The 24,814-nt window shown below is 37.9% G+C and overlaps 1 protein-coding gene across 11 annotated transcripts in view; it reads right to left on the bottom strand.

Moving 5' to 3' along the window:
- The window catches only part of DMD (dystrophin), a 1,855,422-nt gene that overhangs the window by 375,028 nt on the left and 1,455,580 nt on the right, over positions 1-24,814 (bottom strand). For all 11 annotated transcript variants that reach the window (XM_034754682.1, XM_034754655.1, XM_034754674.1 and 8 more), the window contains one exon: positions 22,862-23,051. In XM_034754682.1, the coding sequence (XP_034610573.1) occupies positions 22,862-23,051 (190 nt within the window). The remainder of the gene's footprint in view (positions 1-22,861; positions 23,052-24,814) is intronic.

Raw genomic sequence — 24,814 nt, 5'->3', positions numbered from 1 at the left:
CATTATTCATGCTGCATAGTACTGTAGGCTAGGTTTACACTACAGGGCGGGGTCGACCTAAGATACGCAACTTCACCTACGTGAATAGCGTAGCTGAAGTTGCGTATTTTAGGTCGACTTACCTGGTTGTGAGGACGGCGGCGAGTCGACCGCTGCCGCGCCGCCGTTGACTCCGCTTCTGCCTCTTGCCGCGGTGGATTTCCGGAGTCGACGGCAGAGCCATTGGAGATCGATTTTATCGCATCTTCACTAGACGCGATAAGTCGATCCCCAATAGATCGATTGCTACCCGCCGATTCGGCGGGTAGTGAAGATGTGCCCGTAGTCCTTGAGTAGTTCTATTAATTTTAATCAATGTAAGGTACTACTCAAAAGTGATGAAGGCTGGCAGAATCTGGTGCTGAATGTAAGTAGTCAGACAATAGCTCGCACACTGAACCAAATGACTGCATTTGAGGCAAAAAACATTGGTATCCATAGTAAGACACCCAAACCAATAGTGTCTGTTATAGTATGTCTCAGCTCTCTTGTTAAGATACACTAACAAACAAAAATAATCATTCTGGTATGCGGAATGGCCTGATATTTTAATGGAACCTAGAATAATAGTGACTTCCCCATGAAAACTTACAAAATGATTCCATACCTTCATCACAGGTCACATATTCAATTAAAAATACATCATCAAGCATATATTCATCAGTATAATATCTGTAGTAGACAGTGCCTTCAAATTAAACTGGCAGTACATGTCTCAAAAAATTGTGTTTTATAGGTATCACTCACTACTGGATGTCTCCACTGTATAAACTAATTAGCCAAATTCTGCTTTCCACTTAATTAACATAAAGTCTGATGTATGACTGGCTTTAATTCTAGTAAACTGTCATTCATATGCAACTCACAGTAGCACAAATAGAGATTTCACTTTCAAAGGACCTAGCTTGTACTTTCATTTTTGTGCTGTTTTTTGAAGTTTGCTTCTCATCTTCTTTTATGTAACGTAACTTCAATAATATTAGCTCCAAGTTAACTGTGCAATAATTCATTTTTGGTAGAGCAATAACTGAGCAAACAGAAGCTGGTACCAGAGGCATTCTTTTCTATTATTTATTGTAATATTTTTTCATAAATGTAATGAGAAACATTTCAAAAGCAACATTTTTATCCTTTCATGTTAAATTAATTTACAGTTCTATAAGCTATAATGAAAACACAGAAATCATCAGCAAAAAGCAAAAGTTAATAAAGACAGATTTCCTCAAAGTTTCAGGGATTTACTAAGCTCAGCTACCACAAAATCCCTTCAATTTCTGCCAGGTTCAGTTTGTCTCTCTTTGTTTTTAATTATTTTACACTTACAGTGAAAGTGACACAACAATGAAAAAGGAGAAACAACCTCAGGCTGAAAATAATAAAGAATGCAACATATTTTTTAAACCTAAACAAATGTGATATTTATTGGTGTATTTCACTGAATTTTTCTGCATCTCTGGCATGAAGAATGCCAATTTTATCCAACGTGTTACGCAGTCAATAGAAAAATCTCAAAAGCATCAAAATAAAATTAAATGTACCTCTTTAAAAAAATCTGCTGCAGAGAGGCCATTCTGAACCAATACAAGAGGTGCTGAGCATCTGCAATTCCTTCTCAAATCAATGAGATTTGCTTCTGTTCAAAAGCACTCAGGATTAAGCCTACTGTATGGACTCACCTCCTTATTAAGGAAACCTCAGACCCACCCTTCCCCTTTTATATCTTGATCACAAAACTACATTAATCCTGGATGCAAACCCCAAGTAATGAGCCTGTTTCTATCTTGGTATGAGGAATTGCCTGATATTGACAACACAGAGTGAAAACATGTTGGGTGTCTGATCCCAAGCATAATATGATGAAATAACAAGTCTCCAAGCAAATATAGATGGTCCTGCAGAAATCACATATTTTCTGACAATATTTTTCGCAGGCTACCAAAGCTTTTTCGTTAGTTATCATCATTCAAAATGGAGCCTAAAACAAGATCACTGGGTCTGTTTTTTTTAAAGGGATGTAAACATTTCAAAACATGAAATTATGACACCACCGTTAAAAAGAACAGATCAGGTGCTGAGGTTAATATACTGTCATAGCTGTAGTTGGTGTAATGGAAGTGAGAACAGGAGTATTTCATAGCTTTGATTTGGCCTCTTTCAGCAGTTTATTGAAAGAAAGGATGTGTCATTTTATTTGATAGATTGATGAAATACACTTTGAAATAAACGGCACAATAAATAGCAGTGAGGGCACTGTGTGCTGCCCCACAGCACAAGACATTTTGAAGCTTAAAGTGAACTAGTGATGTTCAGTGGCTCCAACTTTTGTTTTGTTTAGTATCCTCTAAGGAGTCTGGCTATGCTGAGCAATTTCATGCCAAAGAACTGTACAGAGTGCTTTTATAAGAAACCTTGTCAATATGGAGGAATTCCAAACTGCTTATCTAAATCAGATGTGTATACATTTAAAGTATATGCAGTTGAACAACTGCATATTAATTCTGAAGAGGATACAATGTATATAATGTAATCAGTTAATACCAACACTATAAAACACAGCTTGGTTCTGTTAGTATTATTTCTCTTAAAAACTAATCCAGATGATCAGAAGTTACATTTCTAAAATTAAAAACATATACCCACACATATACATATACACATACACATACACACATGGACTACCATACAATTATCTTTTAATGCAATCTGTGGCAGGGGGAGAGAAATCTTTTAAACATTATTAATCTGTCAATCAAGCTTCTACAGTTGTCACACAGACCAACCAAATAAATGTTACACAGAATAGGAAATATAATAGAAATGATCACCTTTTGTTCTGATTGTTACAATTGTTTATTGGTATGCGTGGCACTTTCTGACAACCATATTGTCAATGAGTAAGAAACAAATAAGCTGAAGAACTGTTCTGCCATTCTCACTTCTTCTGTCTCTTGCCTCCCTTCTCTGATTCAGCTGAGTTACCCTATGCAAGACCAATGTGAAATAGCATCTTATCATCCAAGCCTCTTCAAACCCACCTTTAACCCACAAATGGGCCTCTAGATTAGCAGATCCAAGTTACAGAAAACTAGAGCCCCATGTAAAAGAGCCAAACAATGCAGACAGTCATACCTTCAGGAATAATTGAACCTGTAGCCTTGGTTGGGCAGAAGACAATTTTCTTACAAAATTGCTCTCAAGACCCTGCAATGAAAGGTTGCATCTGAACAGCCTCAGGAGCTGCTCTGCAATGCTGGGTGAAAGATTGTTCTGCTTTCCAGATTTCAGACTAGAAAATCATAACTATAAATGATTTCACCTTTATGCATGAAACAGCTTTTGTGACAGGAGCATATGACCTATCCTTAACTTTATAAGGAAGCCCCTTCAAAAATACAACAGTCACAAAGCATAATGAGCAATTCCTGGAGCTATAACGACTCCAGAGGTGGTATGCTCTCTCTTGGGGATGCAAAAGGGAGTTATATAATTACATAAAAAGCATATCTTCGAGTCTGAAATACCTAGAGAAATCCACATTTTGAAAGGAAGCAGATACAAAGGAGGGAAAGAGAAAAATACCTGTCTTCTAAGGAATTGGAAAATTACTCCAATGACGAGTTCAGGGGGAAAAAAGTCAACCTAAGTCCAGTCTAAACCTAGACAGGGTTTTAAAAGGTATATTCATATGAATCCATAAGTCAGAATGATGTGTTGTCTGAAAGGAAATATCTGAATGTTGGAGTGACCCACTAGAGAGAACTCAGTGTGCCATTATGAGGTAGTTTAATCAATTTGTGATGTCCTTCAAATTGGCTTGTAGGACTTAAGTTGATGAAGAGAATCATGAATTCCAAAGGCCCACCCCCTAGGTTCCCCCTCCCCACCGCAGAGAGTAATAGGATAGAAACAGAAACACACAAAAATTTCAATCAAAAAAGGTCTGTTGGTACCTGAAACAGCTGTTCCCCTCTCTCCAACACACACACACACACACACACACACACACACACACACACACACACACACACATATTTCTCCAAGCTTTCACTGTTGGCTGATACACGGTTGGTGATGGCATTGAAAGCCCATTGCATTCCAGTAAAGGCTGGTGCCACATTTGCTGTGGACCAAAGCAAAACAGCTATTGGAGCAATTCGGAGATAAGCAGGAAACTGGACAGGCAACAGTGTGAGATTTCTATAATCTGGTTACATGACAAACAACAAGTCATGGCTATCAGCATATGGAAATGGAATTTTATAGCTAGAGCTGAGCAAACAGTTCAAATTTCCTTAATGATTTTAAACTTTTTTTCTGCTAGTGGAATGTCCATGAGCAAATGTGACTTCCTCAGATGTGTTTGTTATTCATATTTAAAGTAGACAATTTTTTGTGGTTTTCTTTTACCCATGCATTGTTCTTGAATGAAGATTCTCTGTAAGAAATATTCAATATTTGAAATTCAAGTTGTGGCAGTGAGTAGTGATAGGTAACATAAGTCACACAATATTGTTTCTATTCCCTGATCAGATGAGCATCTGGCCAGAACTGACATAAGGCACCATTTCTAGACAAATGTTTTAATTTATTGGCTGTGTGCATCAGCAGGTAATGAAAAGAAATAGTAATGGTGACATAGAAGTGTGAATGCCAAACCCACAGACTCAGGACCAGTACTAATGCTAGTGTTAGCGTAGCTTCATTCTCTCTACCTGGAACTTCCATGTGCAATTATTCCCTGGAAACAGAAGTCTGAAACTAACTTGTGTAGAAAGTCACTAAGGTTCAGCCATTCTGTATCTGTAACAATACATAACAGTTTTCAAAAAGGAAATAAAACTGTTTAAATTAAACAGAAGGCAAAACATTATTCAAACTGGAATGGGGCCAGAACATAGAATATCAGGGTTGGAAGAAACCTCAGGAGGTCATCTAGTCCAACCCCCTGCTCAAGGCAGGACCAACCCCAACTAAATCCCCTAATCCCTAAATGGCTCCTTAAGGATTGAACTCACAACCCTGGATTTAGCAGGCCAATGCTCAAACCACTGAGCTATCCCTGCCCCCAAAAGCCATACAACAAGGCACCATTGGATTAATACTTTAATTAATTAATTAATTAATTAATACTTTTATTCTTTGGAAATATGCCACAGAAACTTTTAATGACTACAAGGGCTGTGGCACAAGTTACACCTGCTCTATAGGGCCCCCTCCTGGCCAAATGTGGTGCTGTAGATGCACCCTGCCTCAGTTTCTCCATTTGGGTCCACCATTCCTATCTAGTATGGATCTTTTTGCTTGGATCTCTTCCTTTGTGTCAGGTCTCTTGCAATTACCTGGGAAGAATCCTGCACTGGAACCAGGGGTTGGCAGAAATCTGTCAATTGCAGCTGTCTTCCAGGGCAGCATGTAATTTTTGATATGCGGGGCTTCCTGCCACTGTTTGGGAATTCCCTGTCCTTCAGAGCACACCTTCCACACCTCTTACTCAGGTGAACTCTCCTAGAAACTCCTCTTCCCCTCCTGAGCTTAGGATATGTTCCACAGAGTATGGTAATTTTATGTGTGCCATCAAAATGTCAGTCAAGGACAGTCAATGTTCCAAGCAGTTTAGCCTATGGTTGGTGTGTTGGTAGGCAGGTGTGGACTAACATCAGGTAAAGGTCACTCCAAAACTCCAGGGAGGGATCAGCCAGGCATACTCAGTCCAAAAACAAGTGAGGGTCACCATAGATTTAGCAGTTATGATTGGTCTATAAGTATGGACCAATCAGAGAGGGTCGGAAAGTGACTGGAGGATAGGAATGCTAATGTTAGGATTGAAAAATAAGCCAATCAAAACAAGCCAAAAGCTGTATATAAGGCAGAGAGCAGGCTAGCAACAGTCAAGATAGGAGCAGGAAAACAAGAAGGAGAACCAGAATAGATCAGAAGAAACCTAAAGAGTAAAGAAATCAGAAGAAGCAACTGCAGGATGACAGCAGCAGCTGGCTAATGGGACAGATGAGAAAAGGATCCTTAAGACAAAGCAAAGGGAAAGAGGCCTACAGGGTGTAAGCATGCCAGCCATAGTATAAGATATAGAATAGAAATGCTTGAGATAAGAAAAATGTGTGTAGGTGGTGTGCATGTTTGTGCTACTAGGTATAAAGTTTAGGGTTTATTAAGATTGCTGTTAGTGTCCTGCATATGATCACCATGTGCAAAACATAATCACTTAAGCCATTCCAACTGTATAACATTACAGCATTGGGTACTTTAACTTGTATACCTGTGCTAAGGGGTTTATGTTTAAATTTAGGGTTAGATTAATTGTATGATGAAGGGTTGGTTACACGAAGTAAAGAAAATACTTCGTTTTGGAAGAGTACTGCCTGAGGGTCAATCCTTTGATCAGAGGGCTGTATCTGTGTCCTCCAGGGCTGAACAGATCTAGTTTATCTGGGGAATTTCCTAAAGGGCATAGGGAGATCGCTGGTAAACCCTGGCAATTTCATTAGGGTGGACCCCCCTCCTTTCACCTGGTAGGAACAGATTAATTGGTTAGCATCTGGGGAACCCCAGAAGTAAGCAGTAGAAGGGCTTCTCTGGGATGCCTCAATCTGTTCTTGTGGTAACAGTGGTTCCACTTTGAATAGATACACACACACACACCTAATGACTATTTAAGTATGTGTGAGAGAGAAAATGAATGACTCTGTAGTTCAGTGCATAGAGCACCCACCTGTAAAGTGCGTGACCCAGGATCCAGTCCTCCTGCTCCAATCTCTCTTTCACTATTTATCCACAGTGGAACAGGAGAGATTGAGGGAGCCCCAGATCAGAGCATTTGATAGCTCAGTGGTTAGAGCAACCTGCTAAGATGTGGGAGACCCCTGTTTGTATCCTTTCTCCCCTTTTGGGTAAGAGTGGGGAGTTGAACTTGGGTCTTCCACATCCCTAATGTTGAATGGGACCCAATCCAGTAGCCGGCTTCTGAGCATGCCTTCTGGATCAGGCCCTGCACATGGCGGGGACGGACACCTATCTTTCCCCAGTTCATCAATCACTCTGGGACTTAGATAGCTGGATGCCTAGAGTGAGGGAAGAGTGCACATCCTCAGAGGCAGAAACATAGAGGCCTAGGGAACTTTTATCCTGAAAACTTAGGCACAGAGTGAATTTAGGTGCCTACATGGGAGTTTTATAGGTATCAATAGTGCCAAAACAGAGGTGTCGGAGCCTAAGCTTGGGGTTTAGGCATGTAAGTACCTGTGTGAATCTAGGCCTTCCTGGCTCTAGGAACCATTCAGCTGAGCCCTGGTAATGCTTTTGCAGGCAAATTAGCTGCCAACCAGCCAACTAGGGATTTAATTACTTCCAGGTGGGTCTGAGTTGGCGGGTTCTCCCTTACAGGAGCCTGTCACAGGAAGTATGGTCCCTGACCCCCTAAAAGGGCAAACCCATGTGATGGGCTGCAATTATATCTCCACCAAAAGATGGCATCTTCAGCAGCACAGTGCCTCTATCTATTTGTTAATTAATGTCTCTTCAGAGGGATGAGTGACACTTATGGAATCACTAAAACCTCTTGCTGCAGCCCCCTGCAAGTTTTCCAGTTTCATCCAAATACTGACCAGACACTACTGGCTATGAGAGGAAACTAGATTAAAACCCAAAATGGCATGGTTGCCATTTCTACATACACAGAAAGCTCTATACTTCACATTAGTGGATCAAATACACAGAAATAGATATTATGTATCTTGAAAAAGTATACCATAATCTTTTGCTAACCAAAGTACCTGCCTATTCACACATTGTAGAGTACTTTCATTTAAAAAGCAAGTGTGGCTTCTGTAGCCTCTGGAAACATACAGTTTGAGATATTAAGGTTAAACAAATGTTGGCAATCGTATCTACTGCATATTACACTAATAATATAGTAAAGATGAGCCGAACAACACTGTTCACCAAGTTCAAATGCAGCAAGTCCAGTCTGAGAAATAACAATACGTCAACAGTGAAGATCCATCTGATTTTCCACACTTCCCAATTACTACATATGTTACAATAGAAAGGGGTGGGGGGGAGGGGGAGTTACCACCGATCCTGTAATATCACTACAACATTGTTGTCAGTAACGGGACCCAAATCAGTTTCCATTGATTTCAATGGCAGCAGGAGTGGGCCCAATAGGTAGTTGAAAAAGGAAAAAAAGCCTTTTTTCCCTGGTGCTAATACCAGTGAGTATTGTTCAATTTATACATTGAATACATGGCAGTTACTGTGGTGACCATAAGCTTTTTGTGTTACCATAAAGACCCAAGAGATTATATATAATGAAGTATCAGAGGGGTAGCCGTGTTAGTCTGAATCTGTAAAAAGCAACAGAGGGTCCTGTGGCACCTTTAAGACTAACAGAAGTATTGGGAGCATAAGCTTTCGTGGGTAAGAACCTCACTTCTTCAGATGCAAGGGAAGATGCCTTGCATCTGAAGAAGTGAGGTTCTTACCCACGAAAGCTTATGCTCCCAATACTTCTGTTAGTCTTAAAGGTGCCACAGGACCCTCTGTTGCTTTAAATAATAAAGCTGGTGGTCAAGGATGAAAATATGTTTTTTAGTTAAGACAAGGAGACAAAATAGATTTATATGTGGCTCTTTCTACTGATAGAAAACATCTGATTTCACTTTAGCATCTGAAAGACCGAAAAGCTTTGGAACTTTTGGTAGAAAAAGAAATGGGACTCTTTCACTCAGTGGTGATATATGCAAAATTATACTGGTCAAACAGGCTGTCACTTTTGGTAGTGTGATCTACCAATCTATAGTAAACCACAGCTGTACGTGATAGGTAAAGGGAAAATATACTGAATGATTAACATTATGCAAACATGATGAACATGCATATGGAGGAACTTGTGATATGCTACTTATAATCTCATTAAAAGAGGGAGAATACAGACATGGTGTGATTTATAAATCCTGGAACTGAATTACTTTTCAGTGCAGTCTGAAAACCTTCAGCAAAATAGGTCTTGGCAGGGCAAAGTGGCTGCCGTGTCAGGTGCTCTACAGCGAATCTTTCCTTAACTTTCTTTTATTTCATATCTTTGCATCCCATTACTTTGGTTTGAATTTAGCATTGGAATTCACAATTAGATTTTAGTATCTGCCACAATATTTTTGCCTTACATCCAGATTAACAGACATTCTCAATTATATGTCTCAGCTGACCAAATCCATGTTTTCCTGCCCAATAGATTTTTGGCTGAAATACAAAATATTTCCCAGTTTCTTCCTTTTACCTGTCTCAGGAAGATAACTTTTACTTACCTGGTCCCATGGAAATATAATAAAGTTTGTCTAGAGTACAGTCAGAACTCAAGTCAAGCATTTTGGAGTGGAGCAATCTTAACTATAAATATGGGAGGCCATCAAATCATCTTTTTCAAGCTGGCCATATAGCAGAAAGCACTTCCCTTAAAATCTACTATGGATTCCACAAACAATTTAAGTTTATCATTCCACTTTTCAGACAAATGTGCTTCTATAAGCAACAGAAGATAAATAGGTACATTAAATGCAGATTGTACAATATCACTACAGGATGTGATTAAAATCTCTTATATAACGTTGATCATTATGAAAATAAGTATGACAGAAATCTTTGGAAGTTGTATTATCTGTGATCTCCACATCAAGCAATTTGGATTGGGATGGGCCAAGACTAAACGTGGCACAAACATAGCAAAATTGCAGGGACCTCACCTAACCACTCTCTGGGATTGAGTGTACTGTGTTAAAACAAACTACTTGAACATGGATGAGGCATATTAAAGGGCTATGGAGAAAATGGCACAGAGGGACCAACTTCTGGAGCATTTCAGAGCGATGCTGCGCAGAAAAATCCATTCATTCTATCCCAGTTTCTACTACTGATTGTGATCATTTTTGTTCTTCTCTAATATATCTTGTATTAATGACTCTCTACCTCACGGCTCGTCTACATGAACACTCAGATTGTGGCAAGCTGGGGTGTAAATCTTCCTCACACTAGCTTGCTGTAACTCACTGTCCGTGTGAACCCTGCTGCCCTGTGCTAAAAGTTCCCTAGTGCAGTTTAATCTACTCCTGTTTCAAAGCAGAATAGATGTGGGGCACACCCACAATATTTTCACCTCATACATACAACTGCATGCATCCTGCAGCAGTGGCTCGACTTGGCTCCCTGCTCCAGTCATTGTAACCCAGTGTGTAGGGTCAAAGCACCATTCTGGTTTGGTCATGTGGCCTCTTAGTTATGACAGTGAGGCTGCAGGGCAAAATCTGACTGGCATTATGTTCCAGTGCGCTGGGTCTCAATGCCGCTCAGTTTGGGAACACTCTCAGAAGTAGGTCCCAAGGCAAACTGCCCCGTCTGTTCCCGCACTGGGCGGCCCTGCCTCCTGATTAGTGTCCTGCCACAATGTCCATATGGCTGTGAGTGCCAATGAGGTAGACTAAAGTGCACTCTGGAGCTTTTAGTGCTTGGTAGGCTAGTGCAAGATAGATTTACACCCCAGCTTGCCACGAGCTAAGTGCTGATATAGACAAGCTCTCGTAAGTCATGCTACCCCAGCCCTTCCCGGCTATCTGTTTCAAAACTGTATTAGTCTCTGTGTGAAAAATGTCCACTACAATCCGTTTTTAAGCCTGACCTTCTGTGAGGCTTACAAGGGAAAAGTGTTGATCTGGGTCAAGGATAGTCATTATTCCTACCATTATTTTTAAAACAATATTTTAATTTGGTCACCAGCAAGACTTCCTTTCTTAATGTTCAACCTTTCGGAAAACAGACTTATTTCTGACTGCTGCACTTCACATAAATTTAAGGAGTGGATATGTCCTTGGTGAGGTGTGGTAATATGTTGCATGGGGCCTGCTTGACATTTGGAACCCCTGGTTAAAATTCCAGCACCAACATAAAAGGTGGAGTGACTTCTCTATCTCTGCTGCAGTCATCCTCTTTTAAGACATGAATAAACTATTCCTGCTTAAGTGGATTTTTATTCCTGGAGCTCAAAGAAATGATTCTGAAAAGCAACATTTTAAAAACTTGGAACATACCAAAACTGTGATGTCAGTGAGTTTTTAGGAGAAAATAGCCCTGCACTCTAATGATGTATTTCTCTTCTTTGACCTGACACACAACTTCTAATTACACTGTGCTAGTACCATCAATATAATCAGTATTTATCTCAGGATGAAAAACACAAATATGTCTAGCAACTGCACTTAATATGAATTTGCTTGCCAAATAATGCTGCCTTCTAACTTTATTTTAGCTATAAAAAATGTTTAAATGGTAGATCAAATAAACAAATTTCCCTTTCTTCTTTTATATGCAACACCCTTTGTATGTGGGATTTCTTACAATTTAAGAGTGATAAATTTACTGGGAACTGCCAGCAGGTGTTCGATACGAACACAGTACTCCACTTGGAATATCTAAGCTGTCCATAGCACAAACTGCACTACTAATTATTATTTACTTAGCATATTTTTCTAGTAATAACTATATAATTTTTTTTCTTCAACACACTCTACTCTGGAAAGAAGGCTTTATATATTTTGCCATGAAAATGTATTATTGTTTTGTTTATCAATAAAATATGATACTTATTTACATTACAATTGCTCTGAAGTAAAATATGTCACTCTTTTTTTCTATAACAGGAATCTTTAAGAATATTTGCTTCCTGTCATTTCACTCAATAAGTGCCAGATCAATTAATCAAAAAATAAAATAAAGTAAGAAAGGGTTGGTATTTACTAACAGAAATACAGCAATTGTAAAACAAATACAATACAACTTGTAAAACAAGACACTTTGGCGCAGAGTGCATACATAAATCCATTAAATTCCACACATGAACTGTGCAGCATTTAACACTGTCACTTTTTTCTCATTAAAAAAAGATCATTCCAAATTAATCAATCACACTGCTTTTTAATGTATGCATTGTATTCATTTCCCCTACTCTGCTACTGATTTTCTTACTACTCTCTCTTTGACATCCATCTAAGAAGAACAGCTGTGGCACTTCAGATTTACCCTTGACAAACAGCATCTAGACTTCTCTGGAAATATTCAGCTCATAACTAACACAGCACCATGCAGTAACTTAGTGGTGCATGGCTGTTCTTAATTCTCATCTTTCTTCTTTTTCTTTCATTCCCATTCCCCAGAGCACCAACCCCCCCCCGTTCCTCTTCACCATGCCTTTTCCTACACCAAAACACACGGCGATATGGAAATGACATTGAAAGTGCCATTGTTGATAAAGCTAAATAAAATCCTATAAGCTCAGAATCAAGAACTGCAGGATGCCAATCTTTCAGAATGCTGCTTGACCACCATGCTGGCTGTGAAACATTCATTTTTTCATTCTTTTAAATACAACTACAGCACCTCTATATAGAATCATTAAAAAACTCCCATCCAGAGGACAGGTGGTAGTCAGTAATTAAAAACAAACATAATTAAAATTACTTCTTACATCAGTCTTTCTTTTAGATTTACCAGTATGTCCTGTCTTCTGTATGCTTGTCCTTTAGGATTTAACCCTGCAAACTCTTATGTGTGGGTTTAATTTTACATATGAGAGTAGTCCCATTGACTTCAGTGGGTCTACTCATGTGCATGTTTGAAGGATTATAGACTGTCAGCTCTTTAGGACGATAACTATCCTTATCATCGTGTCACGTATAGCAGCACATTAATCTTAATGTAGTGGAAAAGTATGACATTTAAAACTGCTTTAAAGACTGTTGGGCCCTTATGCCACTTGTCTAAAACATCTGTTTATTTTTATAAACCGATTTAAAAACAGTGAACTCATTGAACTTGAACTCTACACCTGAGAGTAAGGCTTTTTGTACTGTACCTCATGTATATAGTACGTCTAGTGAAGCCAAAATTCTGTCTGAGCTACTACTCTGCAAAATTAACCCTTTTCTTCTCCTCAATTCTTTTCCAAACCCCCAACTCAATGACCAGCTATCATTCAACTTAAAATACAAACACTGATAGAAAACATTCCTTTTGTATATTTTTTTTATAAAATGGTCCTATCTGCAAACTAGTGGTACTGTATGAAGACGGGAATAAGAAGTTTGTAAGGATTATAGGCCTAACTAAAAGGATTGTAGTTTAAGTTCTCTCTTCAGGAGTATGCTAGCAGTTCCCAAGTGTTGCCTTCCCTAAGGTGTCATACTAGCAATATGCTCTCAATTTAGAGCTCAAGATTTAAAAAAACTGGATTCAGCGCAGCCAGCTAATGGAGGCATAGCATATTATTATTTGGATGATAACTTGAGGGGAATCCCTGTTAAAGAAATAAGAACCATATTCTGGGTACATAAATTTGGAGGCCAAAGGCTGGAGTTTATCTGCCAAGGACATGGTTATTTCTGAGCTACCAGAAAGAATCCTTAAGTTATTTCTGAAACGTGTTCTTACCACTCTCAGCCTTTAACTTCCTCCTTTCAATTTCCCGAGATGCTAACTCCACCACCGTCCATCCTCAGGAGTCATTACCATTAGGTTTTAAAACTTAATAATACCTCTCCCCTTCAGTTCTTTCCTCCTTTTTTCCTCTTTGATCTCTCTCTTTCAACCCTCTGCATCCCCTCCCACTGATGTAATGATCTCAGGGAGTCCTGGGATCTCTTTATTAAAATCTGCCAAGAAACTGAGGGGAAAGTTAGGTGACTTCCCTGACCATGATGGAGTTTACTCCCATCTGAATACTACTAAATAATCCTTGCCAAAGGTGAATTTTCCCTAGAAGTAATATAAATACTGTGAAGGGCAAACACTTTGCCTGTAGATTCAAGTAGATAGTCCCAAGTGATATTTTTTTATAATATTTCCCAAGGTAGGATACCTCTTAGACTCACTTATTCAGCCATTCATTATGGGATGATATGTTGCCACATCATATATGAGGTTGCAACAGCATTTCTGTGTAAAGCTCAATATTCAAACTGTTCTAAAATTCACAGGCAGTCAAGATGGGCCTAACAATTATTATGCCACTTCAGAACGTAGGGTAGAGTTTGTGAGGCAATATTGGTGATTTTTCACTGTAAAAAGCAAATTTGCCACATCAAATTTGGTAACAAATGTAAGATTTTTTAGATATAAAGGCTTATATATATTTGTTGGAGAATCTTTAGCAGCCAGAGCAAAGAAATTTACTTACTCACTGTCCAGATATTAGCAAGCAACTAGATAGTGCTTACATAAATCAGCCAGCCAGAGCACAGGGAGAGAGAGTTAGGGACACCTCAAATGATTACTACAAAATCTTTTTTTTTTGTTATTAAAATCAAATAAATCCAACATCAACTTTACTGCCTCTTTTTTTTATCTCCCTGTCAGCTATGTTCACCACCCAATCCCAAACACCTTTTGCAGAAGTAAGGCCATTCTTGTGACAAGATTCACGTATTCTGCTTTAAGTTTAAAACTGAGTTGGAAGGACTCTTTATTCTCTCAAAGTGCTGCTATGTTACCAAGTACAAGAGATGTATTTAAACTCTCTGCTACTGAGAGCAGGCTGCTACAGGAAACCTGGTTTCTCTCACAAGTCATGGTGCCATCCTGAAGCAAGTCTGAGAAGAAATTTGGATACGAACTCATCAGTTGTTATCTGCCTCTTGTGTTTTTACTTAAAACTAACACTGAGTTGATTACATAGGACATCTATCTTTCATTTTTAAATGTAACTTAAGATACAGCACATTACTCTCATTTTTGGTACAAGCACATCCTCAACTCTCGTGGGTATAAAGTTGTTCAGGTGCTGTGGGAAGTGAAGATAACTGAATAAGGTAAGGTAGGGGGTCAGAGAAATATTTTGTTACACATTTCAGGCCAATAGTATTAACCCAATGATATATCCTTTAGAGTAACCATACCTTGTCTAAGAAACTCTTGGACCTTTGGTATCAGAATGTATGTGTTATAAGGACCTCGGCATTCAACATCAGAGTTCATTTTGACCAGGACACAGTTGCTACCTCATAAACTGGAAGCATGCTCAGGTTATCGTTTAAATAAACAGTTGTCACATGGATTCTTGCTTTCTTAAATTTTATAGAGATATAAACATCTAATTAAATTGATCTACAGGCTTAATTTATAAAAATTACATTGATATAATAACTGGATAAATCCATGCCAATTTCTGAATTATGTCTAATATTACATAAACTGGAAAGCAATGTCACATATAATTATGGCTACAAAGCCAAATCACAAGGGTAATTAACATAGCTGAGGTTTCATATTACCAAGAGTGCTAAAGCAGACAGTAAAGTTCATTATTTTCATCTCCCTCATACGACCATGTATCAATCTAGGCCTCAAGGGAACACATGATGTATTTAAATTAGCTAATAAAACATAACATATAATTACATAACTCCTTGGAGTAACTATTATGTATAGTATGAAAATTCTCCAGAAAGTGTTATAAATGTGCAAATCACCTCAACTATTACACAGCTGTCAGTTCAGACAAATGATGCATGCAAATACATGCTCGTAGAAACAAACATTGCATTATAATGCACAGATTTAATATAATTACATCATCAGGAAATCAGAATGTGCAGTTACGTTTGCCTTCCCTCCCTCCTCAGTGAATGAACTGTTGAGTGCTGAGGGCATATTAACCTTATTTTCTACTCATGAGTTCTGAACTAATGATTTCTGATCAACAGAATCAAAAGAAACACCTTTAAATGTGTGAAGTCCCTCGACAAATTATTTATGTTATACAAAGTCCTATCCACCCAATGGAACATTAATTTCCCTTGTTGCTTCAAAAAATATTGAGAGTTTGAGAATGGATAGCAAAACCTTAGAGGTTAGAGACATGTTCCCTTGATATACTCAAACCATTAGTAACAAGGGAAGAAATAAATATACACTTGACCTTTAAATTTAGGGGGTTTCCAATATTTCTGAAGATGAACTCTTTATCAACGATGTATTTTTCTACTTAATATCCTCAAATTATAATGGGCCAAATTCATTTTGTGAGCCAATGGAATTACAAGAGGGAAGAAATAGCCCATTAATCCTTATTAGCACCCTCTATCATTATTTTCACAGTTCCTAAAATCTCTCACATACATACACACACACACACACACACTCACACACTATTTCTGGGCAGACTATACATCTTTTGTAGTGCAAGTTTGTTTCAACAGATTAAAAAAAAGATGATGATAAAACTTGGAAGTTTCTGAGAGTCAGTGGAAAAAAACACTGCTTGGAAACCTACATTTAGTTTCCCATACTGTAGTCTTGATTCATTGAGGCTGAGTTCCAAAATCCTGCCTCAAAGGCCCAGTGGCAAAAAGTCAGCCTGGGAGACCGATGGAGCTTAAAAATGGGCATAACTTTTTGGGAAGTGGTTATGGCCAGGATATACATTAAATCAGTACTTCCCCTTTAGCAGCATTCATTGGTGGGGCTGCAGAAAAGCTTTATTGAATAACTGCCCTATCAGTGGTCCTGATGTCAAACGTTGCCTGCTCTACCTTGAAGTGAACTCCCCCTTAACTTCTTTGTGACTGGCTGGCACAGTGAAGTTGAAATACAGACTTGTCTGTCTCTTCTGGCTGTCTAGAACCTCATGACACTTTCTATAAAGTAAAGGAGATACTCTTAGTATTGAGGACAATGTTCCCTTTCTAATTAGTTGTTTAATTTTTCTTTTAGCTTGACTATGTGGCTGAAGTTTCCCTTGCTATCTTTTCTACTCCATTCTACAATTAATTACCTCCAGCGGAAAAGAATAGTAAAACACCATTACTCTTTAAATCCCATTAACGTCTGGCACTTTTTTTTTTTTAGCATCTTTTCACACCCACTTGTTTTTGAGCATGCTGCCTATAACAGTTCATTGGAAAACCTGATGCTCAAACTGGTGTATGAACTAGTGCCTGCTGCAAGTGGCTACTATATTTCTCTGTGCATGATCACTACACTACCAATGTCTAACTTGCTGTCTTGTAAGTGTTTTGACACATAGTTCATAGGAAAGGTGTACTGAAAAGCTAGATCTAGATTCAGTTCTATTGCATATTCTCATCTCCTCATGTTTAAAACTTAATTGCCTGTGGCCTGCTGCAGGAGATTTATGCACAAAGCCTCTAACTGACAAGCTTTTGGTTTCAATCATATGTGTCTTAAAATACAACTAGCCAGAAATTGTCTGACAGAAAGTTTTTCATCAGAGAACACTGTTTCATGGAAACTGAAACATTCTATGGAGATAGTTTGATTTAGACTAAGGTCCAATGGAAAACAGGCAGGCTTCCATCAGAAATGTGGCTGGTTTCCTCCCACCTTACCTACCTGGCTCCTCAGCAGTCTGCCTGATGGGCTAATGGAGAGCCAAGAGCCTGGAAGCTCTGGGAACCATGAATTCAAAGCTCTTGGGTTTCTCTGCAGCTCACTAGGCAGGCTGACAGGAAGCCAGGAACCTAGAAACAAAGGGCACCTCAGCTTCCAAGCTCCCAGCTCCTCAGCATCCTGGACTCCCATGTTCCTGGGCTTAGGACCAGGCAGCTAAGCGGATTGCATTGGAGTCAGGGACTGCTGGACTTCCAGGGTCTGTAGCCTGGAGGCACCCAGCCCCAGGATTACCCAAGGCCTGAGGCCCCCAGGGTTTTCCCTTTCATGGAGAACTTTGAAATGTTTGGTTTTCATTCCAAATCAGAATGAAAGCAAATTTTGAAATTCTCTGCAAAATGCAATTACTTTTCTCTGCACCGCTCTGCTTAAACATTCTTTATACTAGCCCAGGTGTTCCATCTTAAATTAATTTAGTGTGTGGCGGGGGAGTGTAAGCTGCAACCATCCCCCTACAGAATTAACATGAGATGATCCTCACCAAATGCAGTTTAATTAAATAGACTGGGCTTTAAAATAAACTAAGGATACAATCTTTATTTGATCATTTCCCATACCTTGTTCACTGTTATGATCAGAGTCACAGCAGATGGTAGACTCACTCCATAATAATTGTGTTTGTTTGAAACACTTTAAACTTTCTCCAAAACAAAACCAAAACACTTTCATGATTTGTTCTGTAAATTTTGCCTGTCTTTGTTGCTGCATGACAACATCACATAGCAAACATTAAGGCCTCTATTTCTGTTTTCAAGAAAACAATCTTCTGGATGGCACTTGAATTTCACTGGAATGGCAAGAAAAGATAATGTGTTTCCTCCCTCTTTCCCAGTTATTTTTTGCTCTATAGATGCTTCCAACTTTCCTCGTCTGCTTGTAAGAGATCCACTTTCATTCACACACTACCCTGGGGTTGTATAACTCAAAGGGGAAGAGTAAGAAATAGAAAAAAGAAAAAAACGGGTCACAGTTGTGCAATATATACATATTGTTTTCATTAAATAAATCAAATTGAAAAAGCACCTTTTATAAGGCACTGAAACCCGGCCTGCATGGACTTCAAGACTCCCTTTTGCCCATTGACATAGGGTCCATCAGCGGAAACCCATGTCTTCCATTTACTAGTCACTGGCTCCTTGGCCATTCACCAGCACTGGACACCTGCTGCATGTTGTGACCAGCTGACATTTGTACAATTGTTAAAAATGTTAAAAATTCCTAAATCCTATATCTATTTCATCTGTGTCGCCGTGACACTATGAGGAAGGGGGGAAACCCACTATGCCCAAGCCAATTTGGCCCAGATGGGAAAAATTATTGCCTTGTTACTTGAACAGACAATCACTTAGACACATAGCAACCTGAAAACACAGTTCCTATACTATATAACTAGATAGACGGAGTATGTGTTCTGCTAAAAATGGGGCAAGGAGCCTGAAAAAAAAAAACCCAGGCCAAGCTTTAAAGAAATGATTGTGGGAGGAAAGAGCCAATTGGCTTGCATCTCTCTAGTTGTCCAATGGCAATGCCAGGGAAGAAGAGCCTATCCCTGTATACATTCCTCCTTTATCCTAAAACTGTCCGGCAGCTTGCAGATCCAGTCAAGTTTCCTATCCATTAAATCAGTGTGTGGCAGTGATAAATATTTAGTATCTATATAATTATTTTTGAAGAGAAGACAGTGTGGAAGAATGATCACTGAATTGGGAGTCAGGAGTAGAGCTAGCAGGAAAAATTTTTAATAAAGTTTTTCAGTGAAAAATGCCAATTCATCATAGCAGAAACTTTGTGAAACAAGATCGAGTTTGACAAAGTTTCCCAACTCACAAAAAAATTGAGAAAAAAGTTTTGAAGTTGTCAAAACTTTTTGTTTTTACAATTTTCAATGAAAAATTCTGGATTTCCTGTTCAAAATGGATTTCATTTATAAATTTAAACTGAAAAAAGGTTAGATTGAAATAATGTTCCAAATTAGCAAAATGTAACATTACAATAAACCAATTCTTTTTCATTTTGGGTCATTCAGTTTGTGAATATTTCCAGGATTTTGACTATTCATCCTATTTGAGATGTGAAAATTTTTTAAATCATGGAAATTATTCACGGGATAAGAAAAAACATCTATTGCTCAGCTATAGGCAGGAGTTCCTGCATTTTAATATTGGCTCTGACACTTACTCATGATGTGCCTTTGGTTAGTCACTTCACCTTTGATCTCAGTTTCCCTTCTTGCTTCTTCGCACATGGCGATAGTAATGCTTACCAGCAAACATCACAGGTTCTTGTGATGATTAGTTAATGTCTATCAACTACTTCACACGCAAAACATCCTGTATAAATTCTAATCGCATTATTAAATAACACTGATCAAGTGATGACATGACCGTCGCAGTATGTATCATGTATGCATAATGTTCATAGATAATCATTTATTTGCTGTATTGTAAGTCCTGGGAATAAGGGCCACTATCCTTTCTGTTTTGTAGAGCAACAGGTACATTGCTAGCCCACAATAAATAATAAGAATAATTTATTAACTTGCTCATATATTATTTTTAAGATGATGGTTTGGATTTGTCAGCAATACTATCATCATAACCAGAGAGTCAGCAATACGCTATTGAGCAAATAGAAGTGGAGTAAGGCTAGCAGTTTGTTCTCCAGATAAGTTCCATACATATTAATGCTTAATTGCTAGACAAATGACCTTTATCATTTGAGGAATATTCCCAGTCTTTAGAGCAGAAATCTGAGGTCAATCTCACACATGATAAGTAGTGCAGTATTAAGTAAACAAACACTTGAGCTGTTTCAAAACACAGCCCTGAACTTAAAAGTTAGTGAAACTCAGTCCATGTCATCTGGTTTGCAATGCTGCACTACTTTTAAGTTAATTATAGGCAGCTCTTATAACAATGATGATTTCATGTAATACAAAATCATGCTAATCACCTTTATCAAAAAGGGTTTTTTCCCCTTAAAGCACACAGCACAATTTTATTTACCTCAATGAAAATGCCTTGGATTTCAGTATGGGAAATAATAGGCACTTTCCCACCCTGTACCGTTCCTTACATGAGGAGGAAAAAAATTCCAACAAATTCCATAGCGACATCAACCACATTAATTCCACTCAAGAGAAAGACATTTCCTAATCCACTTGTGCTTGCAGCACTCATGAATTATGAGGTTTTTCTGGAGGATTAAACATGCTATGAAGTGTCTGATAAACAGTGATAGGCAAATAGTCTAGCCAAAAGTATCAGGCTATATATAGAGAGACTGACAGAGAGCTAGAGGGAAAAAAAGATATTTTCCCCCCTTCTACCCATCAGCCTTCACTGAAAGTCAAAAATTACTGCTCCATGGGTGGACAGATATATATGAATCAGTTGGGAGTAAGCGACAATAAAACAGCTGCTGCTGTGTCTTTGCATACTAATGTTTCTTTTTAATATGTAAGAATCACTGCTCTTGCTGCAGAGCCAAGATCAAACAGTGAACAGAATGGTGTTTGAGTCTTGAAAAGGAAGCAAACAGAGATACTGCTACACATTTTGCCCTTCATATATTGTGAAGACATTTTTTTAAACATGGCAAAAACCTTGAAGAAAATTCAGACTTATGCCAGTGCAACAATTCCTTTAAAAGACAACTTCCAAGGTTTTTAAAAATTTATTTTAACTTACAGTACAGTTATTTTTTATTTCATTTACTCTGTGGGTTGTCTAAAGTTGAGCCTAAAACTAATTTTAAATCTTTCTTTTTCATATTTTATTGTAAATGCTCTGCTTTCTTCATCCAAGGATGACTCCCGCCACAGTAATTTTATAAAGCAATGCAGGCTGAAAACATGGTGTTTCTGGTCAAATATAACTCTATTTCTAATAATTTCAATTATATTTAAGAATAAAATACTAGACCTCTGTATGCAAGGAACTGTTTTGACGGATGACCCATTTTCATGTGACATACAAAAGTTACCACGCCAAATTAAATGATTGCTAATACTGCACACAACATAGAAGTGTAAAAGGAGAACTTGGAATACTTTTTAATTCCAGTAGCAACCAAAAAATCAGATACTTGAGAGTGAAAAGAGATGGACTGTACTGGATATAAATGGTCTAATTCAGTACAGCATGATCTCCCATTCATAACTACTTCTCAAGGATCATACCAACTAAAGTCAGACACAGAGGGGTGAAAATTTTGAGTATTTTTTAAATAAAAACATTGGATAACCATAATCCACTTTTCAAGCAAAAAATAGTCCAGATTTGATTTCTAAGGAATGCAGCATTGCTGGCTTTTTAAGTACAGTGTAATGGAGTTTATTAATAATGCATTAGCATTACAACAGAAAAACAAGTTATAGTAGAATAAATACTATAAAGTGCATTTGAGAAAAAAGGTAACACTATCTCTAACCTAATGTTATTTATGGAACACAATCTCTGTAATTTTCAATTAATTCACATTTGAAAATTATCATCTCCAGACTCTGGAGTTTCCAGATTTGGATGTGGGTGAATTTATTATTACCAAGGTGAAGCTAAAGCACTTTAAGTACATTTTACAATACAGCTCTGCCTTATATGCATCACAATAATTTAACAAATCTGTGAACACACATCCCTATTGAGAGCACAATGCAAATATAAATGCCTTTTTCTTATCAAGACTCTTAAAAAAACCACAAGAAAACATGCCATCCTCTCTTTCTTAACATTAAAGGTAGAGAAAGCTATTTTTTTTTTATCTAGGGAAAACAATTGTCTGAAAATTGTATGGTCATTAACTTTGACAGGTCATCTTCTTTTATTCCAACTGAGCACGTTAACAAAAATCAGCCAAGTGCCAGATTAATATTTTTGAAGTATTTGAAAGTAATGGAGCAAAACTAATTTAGTTAAACAACAGAGAATAAACTAAACACGATATATACAGGACTGCTATAAATATCAGAAATGCATAACAAACACTCATATGTCAATAACTCTTATTTTAAGACTCTGCATCAGTACCATAATTAATTTTTCTGCAATATAAAAATCTAAATATCTGTTTCAGCAAAGTTTATTTCTGTTTGTTTTAAGTTGTTCTTCAAAACACACAGTATCTCCTTCCGTGACTAAATGACTCAGTCACTGAAAGACCAGGATGTTAAACAGAATCAGAATGTGTGTCACCCAATTTTTAAAGGAATTCCTCAAAGCAACAATTAAAGATCGGTACCACAACCAATATTATTTTCAATTTCATTTCAGTTTAAAATAAGCTAAACAGCACGCACAAGCACAAAGAAATCATTATCTTGCATCCATGAAGGTCTATATAGCTAAAGCACTTGACTTACCTGCCACTGTTTCATGAGCTCCCGAACCTCTTTCGTGTCCTCTAGTATCCTTTCCTTGTGTGTAGCATCCTGCAGGACATTGGCAGTTGTCTCTGCTTCTGTAAGCCAGGCAAGGAACTTTTCCAGATCCAGGTAGAACTGTTGCAGCAGCCTTAGAGCTGCTTCCAATTCAGCTTCTCGCTCACTAACCCTGTGCAAGCACAAACAGTCAAATGCAGCACTCACAGAAATCAGAACAACTGTAGATTTTTAAAAAAACAAACAAACCCACAGCAGGTTTTTACTATACATCAAGAGAAGAGAATTTGTAGATGAGCTACTATAATGAAAGAAAATGTGCATAAGAATGATAGTTCCCCCCCCCCCCCCAAGCTAATGTTCGTCTCTGTCTTTTTGGATGGTGGGAGGAGGTACACAATGACATTTTTCAATTGCAATCTAGAGGAAATGACATTACTTTGGTAAAGAACACAATGTACTGTACCTGGAATTTTGGAACTCAAACAAATCAAGGTTAATTCCTTTCAGATATGATCAAAGTTTTTTCACTTATCGCTTATAAGCCTGCTACTGCCTGAAAGCTTGTTTAATTTTTGGAAATCACAAAGTAGTTTTTGGTCACTGAGGAGCAAGGATAGTTTGCTGCAATTATTAATTCCTCTAAATTGCAAGCTGTGGGGGCTGTATTCATCACCTTGTGTCCTAACAATGCGGAAGATTTTCAAAGGGTCATAGAAAGGTCTTACACAAATTATACCATAAGACAATCATAAGAAGATCTATATCAGCTTTTTAATAAAAAATCACCTTTCAAATCTCAAGAATATTTCTCTGCCTTTGGCAAAAGCCTAAATAATAGCAATTTGGTAAAGAAGAATATTCAAGGACCTGTAATGAAAATTCCTTAGGTAAATTTGGTCTGATCCATCAGAACTAGCAGAAAAATTTTATGTCCTATTTGCACGCACACTTTTTGGTTATTAAATTTAGGCTCAAAATTGATTCAAAATTTAAACACCTGCATGTGACACATCACTTATTAATATGTGACTGTCAGTTATTTTGCAAAACTATAATTTATTTGAGCAGTAACTTTATCATGGGAAGTACATACTAGGCAATAAACAACTCCTGAAGATCTGGTGGCAGCACTGCTCATGCATGAGTTGTTTATTCATCATGGGAGATGTTTTTGCTGAGCACACATTCTTCAGCAGTGTAGTTATTGCTATCACACAAGATAGAAGCCTCCTCTTTTGTCTTCACTGCATTAGCTTGGAATGTATGGAATAGGTTTAGAAAGTGTCAACCATTTATAATAAAAGGGTTGAGTCTAAACATTTTTCATCTCATAAATACAGTTTAAGGTCTGATAACTAAATATTAGCTCCATATACTGATTGACAAAGGAAGTTAAGACTAGCTCTCTTCTACATCAAAATCCTACTGCTGGGGAGATTCTCAAACAATTGTCTCCTACTGTTGACAGATCTGTGTGTGACAAAAAAGCAGCAGAATTCAATATGTATCTTCCTCTAGCTGCAGTAAACATATTGCCATATACATCTGATTGAGGAAGGTATTTCCAGAGTTGCACTGCTCAATCATATGTTCAGTCTTCAACCAATAGCTAGCTTAATATTTGTCCATGATGTTTCAGCATAGCCTATATTAAGATTCCAACTACTTTTTCCTGGCTAATGAACAGTTATGTGACCTGAATTTACACAACTTTCTACTGATGAGCATATATGTTTGGGTTGGAAGTCCAAGAGTGATGCAGTTTTCTAGGTAGTCTGAAAGAAAGTTGCACAACAGATTATCCCAGAAATATTTTCCAACATTGTAATTTTCCCAGCCATTCACACTGAGATCATGCAATTTCTGTGTGCTAGAGCCAATATCAAATCTTGTTTATTGTCACCAAATGGTTAGGTCCCTAAAGAACAAAAG

The sequence above is a fragment of the Trachemys scripta genome, chromosome 1 (genome assembly GCF_013100865.1).
Source record: "Trachemys scripta elegans isolate TJP31775 chromosome 1, CAS_Tse_1.0, whole genome shotgun sequence".
Classification (NCBI taxonomy): domain Eukaryota; kingdom Metazoa; phylum Chordata; order Testudines; family Emydidae; genus Trachemys; species Trachemys scripta.
Note: the sequence above shows the minus strand (reverse complement) of the source record. Positions and strands in the feature narration are given on the sequence as shown.